This window comes from Hemibagrus wyckioides, linkage group LG02 (assembly GCF_019097595.1).
Source record: "Hemibagrus wyckioides isolate EC202008001 linkage group LG02, SWU_Hwy_1.0, whole genome shotgun sequence".
NCBI classification, from domain to species: Eukaryota; Metazoa; Chordata; class Actinopteri; order Siluriformes; family Bagridae; genus Hemibagrus; species Hemibagrus wyckioides.
This window is the reverse complement of record NC_080711.1, coordinates 15,057,751-15,071,113: the sequence shown is the minus strand read 5'-3', so window position 1 is coordinate 15,071,113 and position 13,363 is coordinate 15,057,751. Positions and strand designations below refer to the sequence as shown.

The 13,363-nt window shown below is 37.3% G+C and overlaps 2 protein-coding genes across 2 annotated transcripts; one reads left to right on the top strand and one right to left on the bottom strand.

Annotated features, from left to right (window-relative positions):
* Positions 1–380: 380 nt before the first annotated feature.
* On the top strand, positions 381–1,847 carry amn (amnion associated transmembrane protein). The gene has a single exon (XM_058375152.1). It carries the CDS (start codon positions 414–416, stop codon positions 1,824–1,826), a length of 1,413 nt encoding a protein of 470 aa, XP_058231135.1. The 5' UTR covers positions 381–413; the 3' UTR covers positions 1,827–1,847.
* A 137-nt stretch (positions 1,848–1,984) lies between these two features.
* LOC131343446 (tripartite motif-containing protein 16-like protein) lies at positions 1,985–8,505 on the bottom strand. The gene is made up of 6 exons (XM_058375138.1): positions 7,917–8,505; positions 6,988–7,083; positions 5,653–5,886; positions 4,795–4,966; positions 4,617–4,712; positions 1,985–3,395 (listed from the first exon to the last, which is right to left on the bottom strand). The coding sequence occupies exons 1-6, from the start codon at positions 8,373–8,375 to the stop codon at positions 2,842–2,844; spliced, it is 1,611 nt and encodes a 536-aa protein (XP_058231121.1). The 5' UTR covers positions 8,376–8,505; the 3' UTR covers positions 1,985–2,841.
* Positions 8,506–13,363: the final 4,858 nt, after the last annotated feature.

Below are 13,363 nucleotides of genomic sequence, written 5' to 3'. Positions count from 1 at the left end.
AGTGAAAACCCATATCAAATCGAATACAGTATATCTCTTTAAGTTGGACCATGAATCCATTCTAAAACACAGTATTTGCTTGTAATACTGTAACAACATATATAGAAAATAGTTTGACAAATAATTAAACTTACTGAACTTCATTACATTTTTACTAATAATGAACTCATGTAAGTCTTCACAGACTTTTCAAATGTTTCATGAATTTTCTAGGGTATAAATGTTCCATGTTTTAGTCTAAACAAAAACAATTTGTTCTCTAGGGTTGTGTCTGGTATTGTAAATATTTGACTGGCTGAACTGCTGTCAGGAATTCTCATTAACGAGTTTTAGTGTTTCATGTGATAGTCACATAGTTTGCTGAAAGACCAAAGGTCCATATTTTCCTCTTACATTGAATTTCATTCCCTCTCATGATGGCAAACAGACAAGTCCTGTTTATTTTGCTTGCTATGCTTGGTTCTGCATATGCAGTGTACAAGCAGTGGATTCCAGACACCAACTTTGAAAATGCAACAAATTGGGACAAAGGTTCTGTGCCCTGTGGAAGCGACCAAGTGATATTTCCAGCCTCTGGTAAAGTAGCTGTGTATGTGGAGGCAACTCATACACTTTCTGGAATGAGTCTCCCTGTGGATGGAGAGTTTATTCTGGCTTCAGGAGCTAGTTTCTCTATTAGAGAAGGTCCGGATCCTAGCTGTGGAGCAAGTGGCACTACCCATTTCAGAGACCCTGACTCTATGAAGTGGTTCGATCCAGCTCTGTGGAAGGCTGCTTCCTCATTAGATCACCTTCAGAGTGGGCCATATCTCTTCTTTGTCCATGAAGAGACTGTACCTTGCCAGTATGATGATGTAGTGTTTCGAGATGGATCATCATTCCGTGTGGATGTATCGGCACATGAGAATAGCGTTCCTGTGAAGAGCGTGTCCGTGCTGGGGAAGAAGTTCAGTGACAGCTCCGACTTCTCACAGTACGCTACTTCCCATCTGGGCAAGCTGCAGTTTCATGGATCTTCAGCAGTCAGAGTTAGTGGTTCAGCCTGCAATGATATCACTGGATGTGAGTGTGGAAATTCAGCCAACCATGACCGGATATGTTCAGATATCAAGTGTCCACACCTGGGCTGTAAGACAGCCTTGAACCCTGTGGGACACTGCTGTGATGTCTGTGGTGCCATCGTGACTATTCATTTCTCTGACAGCTTCAACATTGAATCCTACCACCAGCGAGTGCAGCACCTCTTCCTCAGCTTGTTTAAGTATAAATCTATCAAGATGGCAATGTCAAAAGTCTCAAAAACTCAGAGACTGATGCGATTCATTCCTTATAAAACCACACAAGAGATCCAGGTGGTTCTCCTGGATGAAAATACTGGTCCAAACTCTGGAAAACTAGCTGAGGACCTTGCTCAGGATATCATGAGAGACATTAATGCCCAAGGTTCTCACCTGGGCATAGATAGTGCAGAGTTTCAAGCATCTTCAGGACCAAGTGGTGGCATAAGTGGAGGAGCAGTGGCTGGGATTATCCTGGGTATTCTGGCTTTGATGGCTTTCTTGGCTCTGTTTGTAGTTCTCCATCGTCGGGGCATGGTCAGAATGCCAAATTTACCATCATTGAGTCGTTGGAGGAAGGATAGTGATATTGGTGAACTAGGTGGGCCTTTAGACCATGGTTTTGACAACCCTATGTTTGAGAAGCAAAGCGATTTGCCAGAGATCCCTGGGCTGTATGGAACAGAGAGTCTGAATGGTATCACCTTAACTCATTCAGGTGTGCACTTTGTGAATCCTGTGTATGATGAAACTGACTTTAATGCATGATGCTGATTTAATGATAATGACATTCCTGTCACAAGAATTCATTGATTTATGCTTCACTTTAGTTGCTGAAAGAAATACTGTAAAGCCTTTCATAAACATTGCATGATTAAATAAAAACATTGTGATTAGAACAGTTAATAGCCCATTGATTGTCTCAGTCATGTTATGGCAAGAAAAATGTAATGTTTATTAGGATTTTCAAATGAATCACATAAAATAAAGTTGAAATAAGTACACCTCTGGATGATTCACTTATGGATGTATCATTTACAACATTGTAGCCCTAATTCAAAATCAGCTGAAACCAGTGCTTAATTTGAGCCGGATCCTGTTCCGGGAAATGTCCGATTTTCGTGTTTTGCGTTGCAGTATTTATTTTAAACATATGTGTGAATGAGTGAGTGAAACACAGCGAGCAAGGCTGAGTGTGTTTATGCAGATACGCTTAGAGGTAACGTTTAGCTATTGGTCCTCAACATATGTTTTTGACCAATCAGCTTTCTTAAGTTTACAATCACTCTCATTGGTTGGTGATTATTGTTTCGCACGCAGTGAGCAGCGGAAAGAAAGAATGGTATATTGGTCTACCTAAATAAAAATTATAATTTCAAAATGTCAAAGAGACCGTCAAACATATTTTCATTTTTTTAAATCCACGAGAAAAGCTGATGGTGTGCCTGATCAAAAGAGATCCAGAGAAGATGAAACTGCACACCTGGATGAAGATTGCCAAGAGTTAAATGGCATCGACTTGGGGCGTATCTTAGGCAACACGTTTATATATATATATATATATTTTAATCCATGATTGGTCCGGATATGGAACAGAATAATACACGAGACCATTCAGCAACGGGTTAATGTTTATAGATGCGTCACCACCGTTTAGTGACATCATGTTCCGGGAACATGTGGTTGGTGTCAGTCACAGTGGCGAGAGATTGCTGGTTTTGTTCCGGAAACTATTCATTTACAAATTAAGCACTGGTTGAAACTGTTTCTTTGAAAATGTTTTTCATTGCAATTCTGAACTTGATCCTGGCTTGACTAGAACAACTGTATTGTCCTTCTTGGAGAGCCAAAAGACAGGATATAATGGCTCCCGGAAGCTAGCATTATACATTTTAAGAAGTTTCATAGTCTCAGCTATACCATAGAAGGCCAGCAGACCCTTTTCATAGTCGATGTAGCATCCGATCCTTGGGTAAGTCTCCATTTCGAGAGGGGTTTCTACATCAGAGTGCCATGCTGAGTACCCATGACTTTCTCGTCCAATGCTCCATGAAAAGTCATTGCCTGTGATACAGCTGCTGCTTTCTTGACCTTTGCGATCAATGCTTTTGTATGTGAGTCCTATATAAGCACCCTCTCCGCTCAGATCCACCTCAAAATAATGGCGGCCCATGTAAAGGCTCTCTGAGGTCATCACCTGTCGCCAGTTCTCAAAGCGCTCGGGCATGTCAGGGTAATTGTGTTGCCAGGGTGTGGTGTTGCTGGCTTTTCGGTTGTCTTCGGTGAGTCTCAGGAACTTGTGTGTGGTGTCAGGATTGAAACTCAGGTTGGTGGCATCTGTACATGAACATAGTATAATCCATAAAACATTAATCAGCTTCACTCTTAAAAAAAAAGAACATTCAAAAATGAATGTTTATTCAGACCAAGAACATTATGCCAATATCTAGAATTATTAAATTGAGAATTATGTCATTACCTAGAATTATTCTAATGACAATTAGGTCTTTCTTTAGAATTATTTAAATGAGAATGATTTCATTAGCTAGAATTATTTAAATTGGGATGTAAATAGGTGACAGGAGTCTATCTAGCTTCATGTTTACAGTGATATTAGCATTAGCAGTAACATTTTAGACATTTAAATAGCAAGTAGCTGTAGCTGCGTCTAAAAAAAAGACTAAATGGAACAGATTTTGAAATGGAAATTTGAAATATACTTAATGTAAAACTAGGGGGGCATAACAGGTTGTAACACATACAATAGCCCATATCTGATAATAAGCCAAATCCATTCTTCATGACATCATTATACACTGATCAGGCATAACATTATGACCACCTGCTTAATATTGTGTTGGTCCTCCTTTTGCTGCCAAAACGGCCCTGACCCGTCTATGCACTATGTATTCTGACACCTTTCTATCAGAACCAGCATTAACGTCTTCAGCAATTTGAGCAACAGCAACTTGTCTGTTAGATCGGATCACACGGGCCAGCCTTTGCTCTCCAAATGCATCAGTGATCAGTGCACATATCCCTGTCGGTGGTTCACTGCTGTTCCTTCCTTGGACCACTTTTAATATATACTGAGTTTTGGAGATGCTCTGATCCAGTTGTCTAGCCATCACAATTAGGCCCTTGTTAAACTCGCTGAAATCCTTATGCTTGCCCATTTTTCCTGCTTCTAACACATCAACTTTGAGGACAAAATGTTCACTTGCTGCCTAATATATCCCACCCACTAACAGGTGCCATGATGAGGAGATCATCAGTGTTATTCACTTCACCTCTCACTGCTCATAATGTTATGCCTGATCGGTGTAGAATAAACTTATGTGTTCTGAGTTAAGAGCAGCTACTACATTTAATTCTAATGGGAATGTCCTATCTAGCTTCATGTTTGTAGTAACATCAGCAGGTGATAGGTGAACACATAAACACTTCTTCCTGTCTAGCTTCAAGCTCTTAAGTATATTCACAGTTTACAGTTTTAGCTATGTATGATCTTTGCTTTATAATTTGTTAAAATTGAAAATGACCAAAAAACAAACCTACATTTAAGAAAGTCATCTCTAGTCACAGGCTCAGGAGCGAAAGCTTGTCGTTTGATTGGAGAACTCGGGTGTACCAACGTCTTAATGCCCAGTGTGTCTGTGTTGGAAATACAGGTGATGCAGGTTAAGATGAAAAGTCATGCATGCACTGTACGAAAGTCTATTTCTTTAGCACTTACCACTTTTACAAAGTTCCTTGAGCTGAACATGGAAGGTGGACAGCAGCAGATCACACAAGGACTGAGTTGATTCTTTAACAATGCGACTAAAAGTGGTCAGACGGTCTATGAGGCTGATGTAAATACCGGGTAAGCACACATCCACCGAGTCCTTTTTCCACTCTGTGTATTCCTGCAGGATAGGTGAAGCATTTAATCAGAATCAGAATTAGCTTTATTGCCAAGTACTGAGGGTTTTACATGTACAAGGAATTTACCTTGGTGCATTGGTGTAAAGCAAGGGTAGAAAAAAAAACCTTCTCAGAATACACTTAAAAATATAAAGAAAAATCTAAAATATTAACAGTGTAATAGTGCAGTGTATTAAAAATGAACCAGTGCAAACATTAAATTACAAATGCACTTAAGACACTTATGTGAAATTAGTTCTGTGTTTTCCTCACCTTCTGTGGTTTGAGTTATGCTTATTCTCTTTTGTATCTCTGTTTGTTGCTAAATGTGTAATGTTCATGACATTTTTGGATGTATTCAAGATGTATTTGACCACAGAGATATCTGTTTGTCATCAATTGGTGCTTATCACTATTAAAAAATAATATTATGCAGTTTTAGTAATTTCCCAGACTGGCTCTGTAATCCATAAACACTATTAATGAATGAATGATTTTGTATGAAATCTATTATTGAAAGCTAATGAAGACAGATTTTACTTAGCTGGTGTACTATTTTATGATTTTTAATCTATTTTACATTGATTTTCACTCATTGTTTAAAACTGAAGATTTTTAAAATTAAACAATAATAGGAATAAGGAATAACCTGAAACAATTTGGTGTACAAAGCAGTGCCCAGTCTTACCTGCAAAAAATCAACATGGTTCTTATTCTTGGAAAATCGCTCCACTTGAGTCATGGTCTTCTTCAGCTCAGACATCTTCTGCTTCAGGTGGCTATGGATGCTCTCTGCCTGACTCACGGCCTGCTTGTGTTCCCCATCCAGAAGGTCAAAAGCTTTCTTCTGGGCCTCATCAATCGCGCTTTGCAGGATTGAGAACTGCTGCTCAATTTCAGCATGAACCCCAAGTACTGAGCTCTGAGAACATTAAAAGAGTTACTTTAAAAAGCAAGATACAGTTGAGGTCATAGGTTTATGTACAAAATCTGTGAAATGTTTAAAATGTTTAAATAAATAAATAAGAGCAAAGGAAAAAATAGCATTTTGTTTGGATAGTTCTGCCCTGATTAAGCTGTTTCACATACCAGATGTTGACATATCATCCACAAGACACAATAATAACTGAACTTGCAGTTACACACACTTCATTCTGAAGTTTTGTAAGAGGCGTTCCTGAGTGCCTTGTTTGTCCTGAGCTTAAAATATCTACTGTTCTTCTGAAAATTCCTCCAGCACCTTCACATTGTTTGCATTTCCAGAATCTGGGCTGATGGACCCATTTCCATCAGCGACTATATCATATTGAGATCCATCTTTTCTTTTCACACTGAGGACAACTGAGATATAGTTAACAACATAGTTATTACATAGATATTTACACGTTTCAGAGAAGCCAAAATAAGAAGAATTTTCGGTCATCCTGTTCAAAAATTTACACCCCCTTGTCTTCTTGAGCATCTGTGAATGTTTGCACCTTTTGTAATAGTTGTGTATGAGTCCTTCAGTGTGAAAAGATGGATCTCATATACAGTTATAAATTCCGAGTTACCTCCAAAGCTAAAAGGTTATTTTAGTATACTGTAACTGATACTGAACTGAATTGATTGGGCTTGGGAAATATAGCTATTTACCTTAATCAATTCTTGATGTTTACTGTGTGTGGAAAGCACATTTACTGTAACCATCAAGATTTTAGACATATTTACACAGACTCCTTTTTTAGTTAAATGGTTTCTTACCCACAATGGTCTTAGCAGATTGATTAAAAAGCAAATGAAACATTTCCATACTGTTTGGGTGAAAAATGTGTATGGTTATAGTATGTTATAAGCAGTAAAAAAACCAACAATTTACACCAAAACCTGATTATCTTTAGCATTTCCGCCACCGCAATATAAGCAGAGTTTTCCCCAAGGTAAATGCTCCCAGTGTCTGACATACACTATCCTGTAGCTGTAAATGCAAGGAAGACCATCAGCATGTGTATGAATAGAGAAATTAGTGAATTAGTCAACTCACTTCAATGGATGTGGAGTTGTTCTGTAGCTTGTTAATGGCCTGTTCAGCAGCTGTTAAAGTCTTCAGTGTTTCTTTCTGTTTTTGTTGTAGCTCGCTCTTCAGATGGACACAAACACACCGTTAGCATTCACTATTGTGTTCTCATATCAAAGAAAACACAATACACAGGAGGAAAAGCCAAAACTATTATTAACACAATGACCTTCTAAGGCAAAACATTCACCATGTTACAAATTAAGTAATCTCTGCATTACAGGAGGTGACAGGTTTTACAAATACACAAGCTTATACAGGCTACAAAGTCTATTTGTGTAACAGTGTTGTTTCTGTGTGTGTGTGTGTGTGAGAAAGGGCGCTGCTGACCAGAATGATTATAAACAAACGTTGTCTCTGGTTGTGATGAAAGAAAACCTTTCATCTGTTCAGCCGGTTCTTTGTACACCTTAAACTGGTTCAATGTTTAACTAGCCAAGGTGCCTCACAGATACACTTAAAATGTTTCATACAGTATCATTTTTATTTTTATTTTTAACTTTAACTTTTATTTTTATTTTTATTTTTAACTTTTTTTAGTGAAAACATTATATAATCTGTAATATTATATGCTATTATTTGCTTAATATCTTGTTAAGGTGATGAGTTCATTTCTAATACTCTCTAGCACTTACGGTCTCTGAACAAAATGAAATCTTTTTTTTTTTATCTTCACATTACGTCATATGACCTCAAGTTCACATCATCTGACCTCAGTTATGTAATATGAACTGAATATTGAAGGAATGTAAACATGTAACCAAGAATGTACCCTTAAAGAGTGAAACCAGGCTCACCAAAGAGTTTTTTTGTCTGTGTTTATTTTATTAAATATGTAAATACTTGTTGCTAAGTAGAAAATAGAACAAGACAGTCAATAGCTTTTCATTTCATACCTCGATATGTTTGCGTGCCTCATCTACTGGTGTGACATTGTGCCCTTGGTGTCCTTCTGTCTCGCATTGTGAACAAATGCAGCAGTTGTCATTCATACAATATATCTGCAGTTCCAGCTGGTGATGCTCACATATACGCTGCTCCATGTCCAGCTGAGGCTCCACTAACCTATGGCTCTGAAATTTGCTGTTCTCTAGATGAGGCCTCAGATGCTCCTCACAGTAGGACACCATGCAGGTCAGGCAGGATTTGGAGGCCTTGAGAGGTTTCTCAATGCATGAATCACACTTTACCTCCTCCTGCTCTGGGTCGCCAGACGGTTGCGATGTACTCTTTACAGCTTCTTTGTTGTTGGCTTGATCATTTGAGACTTCTTTGCTATCTAATTGGTCACTCTCCATGTCTCCAGGCTGAACAGTGCTGACTGGGATTTGTTCATTTGAAATGGTTTCCTCCATGTTCCTATTTTTCACTGTAACAGTGTTAACGTTTCCTGTCTCTTGTGAAAGATAAAATACAGACTGAAACTATAATACACCCTTCTCGTTGTTGCCGACAAACCGGTATGCACCACTGTTTGTTCTGTTACAAGCCACACCTTAGAGTTTTAGGCCACACCTTAAATAAGGTTTAACCTCAGCACTAGAACTTACATAGCTTCCTGTCTGTAAGCCTGGAATAAGGGAGGAGGCAAGGCAAGCACATAATAATAGGAGGACATGGAAAGGGGTCATACTTCTAGAATGGTATTTCCTGAATTCCTTCCTCCATGAAATCTGTTTTCTAGTGTCTCAGTGCTCAGTGTTAACTGAATGTTTTGATCTACATTTGTTCAGTTAGTAGTAATACAAGTAAGACAAACAGATTCAAGTGAGTGGTGTACTGCTTTTTTTAGTGTGGTTATTTTTTTTCCTGTCATTCCTCAATATAACTTTCTATGGATTGTAATATTATTATTTCTTGATCTCTGTAGATTTTTATAGAAAATACCAATGTATGGTGGACCAAATTTTTGAATAAAAAAAATGTTTATTTATTTACTATTTTTTAATACTTATTTATCCCACTGAATATTTATAGAATCTAGTATACAATTATAATATGCATATATTATTAGTAGTATGTAATAGTACATCTATTATCACTTACCCTATAACAGATATTCAAAAAGTCTTAAAAAGATATTAAAATGGCAATGAGTGAAATCTGTCCTAAAACCGTAAAGTTACAGCTTTAAAACACCGACCCTGGAGATTCCTTCTATAAATCTTATATAAGTGTCTCACTTCACCATATCACCAGGTATTTTTATTTATTTTTTGTCCATCACAAAAGTATCTTTGGTAGCAATAACTCTAAAACCAAACCATATTAAAATAAGTGCATTAATATAAACCAGACCATCTACTTTAATCAGATTTAAGAGTTTGTTGTATAAATTGTTTGAGGTACACAGGTTTATGTCTTTTTTTACTCCACAGGGACTCAGTATGTATTAGATAAGGCAAATTCATACAGAGAGACAGAATGCGTAGACAGAGTACGCATTTCTAAATGATTTTAAATGATTTTTTTTCATGCAGTACTTAGCTAAAACTTGAGAGACACAACAAAAGCCAGATAAATTCCAAACACGTCTCACAAAGCTACTGAACAGCTTTTTTCCCCAAATTTTTTACATTCTTTAGATTCTGTCTGTCTGTCATTCCTTTCACAGCTGGGTCAGAGATGGTTAAGAGGAAGATATAGTGATAGGGAAAGGCCAGGCATTGTTTCCTGTTGATTGTTCTCCTTTTCAAACAGTTGTGATTTATAACTGACGAAAATATCATTGAGCGTTTCCAAACATGATCATAAACCAGGAGCACAGTAGATCTGAGGTGGATGAATTTCCTGGATACTTTTTTTTTTTTTGTAAACATGTGTCCTGGGCATTATTCAATTCTAGTTTTTTAAGGCAAAAATTCTTTAACAACATACACTTCATATCTGCATACATACTTATATACCTATCACACTTTCCGGTGTCACCCAAATGAGGATGGGTTCCCTTTTAAGTCTGGTTCCTCTCAAGGTTTCTTCCTCGTACCATCTAAGGGACCTTGCCACAGTCGCCTCAGGCTTAACATCTAGGACTGTTTGTCTGTTTGTTGTTTCTTATGTTGTTTCTTATGTAAAGCTGCTTTGAGACTATGCTCTTTGTTAAAAGCGCTATACAAATAAAATTGAATTGACTTGAATTACAAACTTGCTTTTCTATCATCATCAGTCATCAGATAAATGCTGTAAATTCCCCATTGGGATGAATAAACTAACTAGCTAACTAACTAATCTATCTATCTATCTATCTATCTATCTATCTATCTATCTATCTATCTATCTATCTATCTATCTATCTATCTATCTATCTATCTAGATAGATAGATAGATAGATAGATAGATAGATAGATAGATAGATAGATAGATAGATAGATAGATCTCAGAAACTTCATCTAATATTTCTCAAGAATAAAGAAATGTAAGCATATTTCAATACTAATTCACTCAATTTCAAGCATAACTTTGCTATTTGTTCTATTGGCACATCATTTTGCTTTTTTTCTAGAACTAAATGCTTGGGGAGGAATTCTATGTCAAAAGAATAAGAAAATTTTATCTAGAAATAGAGTTAATAAACTTAGATTTGATTAAAACACTTCAACTACAGGGAAATATTTCATAATTTTGCCTACATTCAATATATATTTTTTATTTGCTAAGATCTAAGAGAATTTTATGCAGTGTATCTGTGTTCACAGATTTTTAACATAAATAGAATATTTAAATGTTTTAAAATATAAAAAAATGAAAAATTCTTATATAATATAAAATCGTTTATATAATTAAAAAAATGTATAAACAAGATTCTGTATCAACCAATTTTAAAAACTGTACAACCAATATATCAAAGTATTTAAAAGTTTTATCGTTGTTATATTATGAATTGCTGTGCTGATTTTGTAAACTGCCAGCTGAACATACACACATAGAAATAAAAACAAAGAGATCCAACTCACGCATTGTTCACTGTCAGATTAGGGAGCCAGATATAATTATATGGAAGTAAAACTTCAGTAAAATTGTATTGTGAATCTGTCCATGCAAGCTCTGGGTCTTTCCATTCCTGTTAAAATGAAGTCCTATTAAAGATCAGTGTGTTCTTTACAAATCAAGGGAGGTATAGATGTGCTTTAAATGTGAATGAACAGAAAGGGATTTACCATGAAGACTTTTATGTGACTAGAGAATTCCAATCTATCTACTTTCACATTGTATTAACACTGAGAAAAAATATCCTATAAATCCTAACTATACTTTATAATTGCTTTAGAATTTCATTAATGTAAATCTGAAGTAACGTGAGGTAACTGTTCCAACACCCTCTCTCGTTATCTCTATTCTAAAGAAATATGTTGATACCTAAGGAATTTATTCACTGACTGTACACATTTATGCTGTAGCACATGTCTGACCTCTAGTGCTACAAGTGTAGCAAAGCAAGTACTGACAATTCTCCATGTGCATCTTTCGCCCTAAAGACTTTCTATATGAGTGTAGTTTTTAAAATCCCATTTATTTCCTGCTTCCAAATAAATTGTTTTTAGAATTGAAAGGCTTCAAATGTTATGTCACAGCTGTCTGAAGGCCAAGACAAGTTTCCTGCAAAAATTGAGGGACAAGCTAGCACAAAACATAAGAAAAAGAGGGTTTTTTTTTCTTGGACCTTCTCAGTGTTTGAAACAGAGATAAATGATGTTTTGTCTCATGTGTTAACCCTGTAACTTAATCCACCATAAACTAACAGGCTCTGTCTTCACACATACTTCCTCACTCTTCTGATATTACACTTCTACTACCACTACTATTGCTGGTGTATGTGTGAGACCAAGATCTGCTGTAATAGAGACAGTAATATCCTTCACATGGACTGTTTGGACATTAGAGTGTGTGAATATATATATATATATATATATATATATATATATATATATATATATATATATATATATATATATATATATATATACACTATATTGCCAAAAGTATTCGCTCACCCATCCAAATAATCAGAATCAGGTGTTCCAATCACTTCCATGGTGACAGATGTATAAAATCAAGCACCTAGGCATGCAGACTGTTTTTACAAACATTTGTGAAAGAATGGGTCGCTCTCAGGAGCTCAGTGAATTCCAGCGTGGAACTGTGATAGGATGCCACCTGTGCAACAAATCCAGTCGTGAAATTTCCTCGCTCCTAAATATTCCACAGTCAACTGTCAGCTGTGTTATAAGAATGTGGAAGTGTTTGGGAACGACAGCAACTCAGCCACGAAGTGGTAGGCCACGTAAACTGACGGAGCGGAGTCAGCGGATGCTGAGGCGCATAGTGCGAAGAGGTCGCCAACTTTCTGCAGAGTCAATCGCTACAGACCTCCAAACTTCATGTGGCCTTCAGATTAGCTCAAGAACAGTGCGCAGAGAGCTTCATGGAATGGGTTTCCATGGCCGAGCAGCTGCATCCAAGCCATACATCACCAAGTGCAATGCAAAGCATAGGATGAAGTGGTGTAAAGCATGCCGCCACTGGACTCTAGAGCAGTGGAGACGCGTTCTCTGGAGTGACGAATCACGCTTCTCCATCTGGCAATCTGTTGGACGAGTCTGGGTTTGGCGGTTGCCAGGAGAACGGTACTTGTCTGACTGCATTGTGCCAAGTGTAAAGTTTGGTGGAGGGGGGATTATGGTGTGGGATTGTTTTTCAGGAGCTGGGCTTGGCCCCTTAGTTCCAGTGAAAGGAACTCTGAATGCTTCAGCATACCAAGACATTTTGGACAATTCCAAGCTCCCAACTTTGTGGGAACAGTTTGGAGCTGGCCCCTTCCTCTTCCAACATGACTGTGCACCAGTGCACAAAGCAAGGTCCATAAAGACATGGATGACAGAGTCTGGTGTGGATGAACTTGACTGGCCTGCACAGAGTCCTGACCTCAACCTGATAGAACACCTTTGGGATGAATTAGAGCGGAGACTGGGAGCCAGGCCTTCTCGTACAACATCAGTGTGTGACCTCACAAATGCGCTTCTGGAAGAATGGTCAAAAATTCCCATAAACACACTCCTAAACCTTGTGGACAGCCTTCCCAGAAGAGTTGAAGCTGTTATAGCTGCAAAGGGTGGACCGACGTCATATTGAACCCTATGGATTAGGAATGGGATGTCACTTAAGTTCATATGCGAGTCAAGGCAGGTGAGCGAATACTTTTGGCAATATAGTGTATATATATATTATATATATTATATTCACACACTCTAATGTCCAAAGGATATGTGAAGGATAAATGAATAAATGTATAAATGAAATCTTAATTACAAATTAAATATTTTGAGGTTGCACCAAAATGTGTGTG

What these genes read in the sequence shown, in the direction of transcription:
- amn (XM_058375152.1), top strand. Translation starts at nt 414, where the DNA reads ATGATGGCAAACAGACAAGTCCTGTTTATTTTGCTTGCTATGCTTGGT.
- LOC131343446 (XM_058375138.1), bottom strand. Translation starts at nt 8,375, where the DNA reads ATGGAGGAAACCATTTCAAATGAACAAATCCCAGTCAGCACTGTTCAG. An exon ending in ACAACTCCACATCCATTGAA is followed by an intron (nt 5,887 to 6,987) that starts GTGAGTTGACTA and finishes TAATGTTCTCAG; the next exon opens with AGCTCAGTACTTGGGGTTCA. An exon ending in ACCATGTTGATTTTTTGCAG is followed by an intron (nt 4,967 to 5,652) that starts GTAAGACTGGGC and finishes CCTATCCTGCAG; the next exon opens with GAATACACAGAGTGGAAAAA.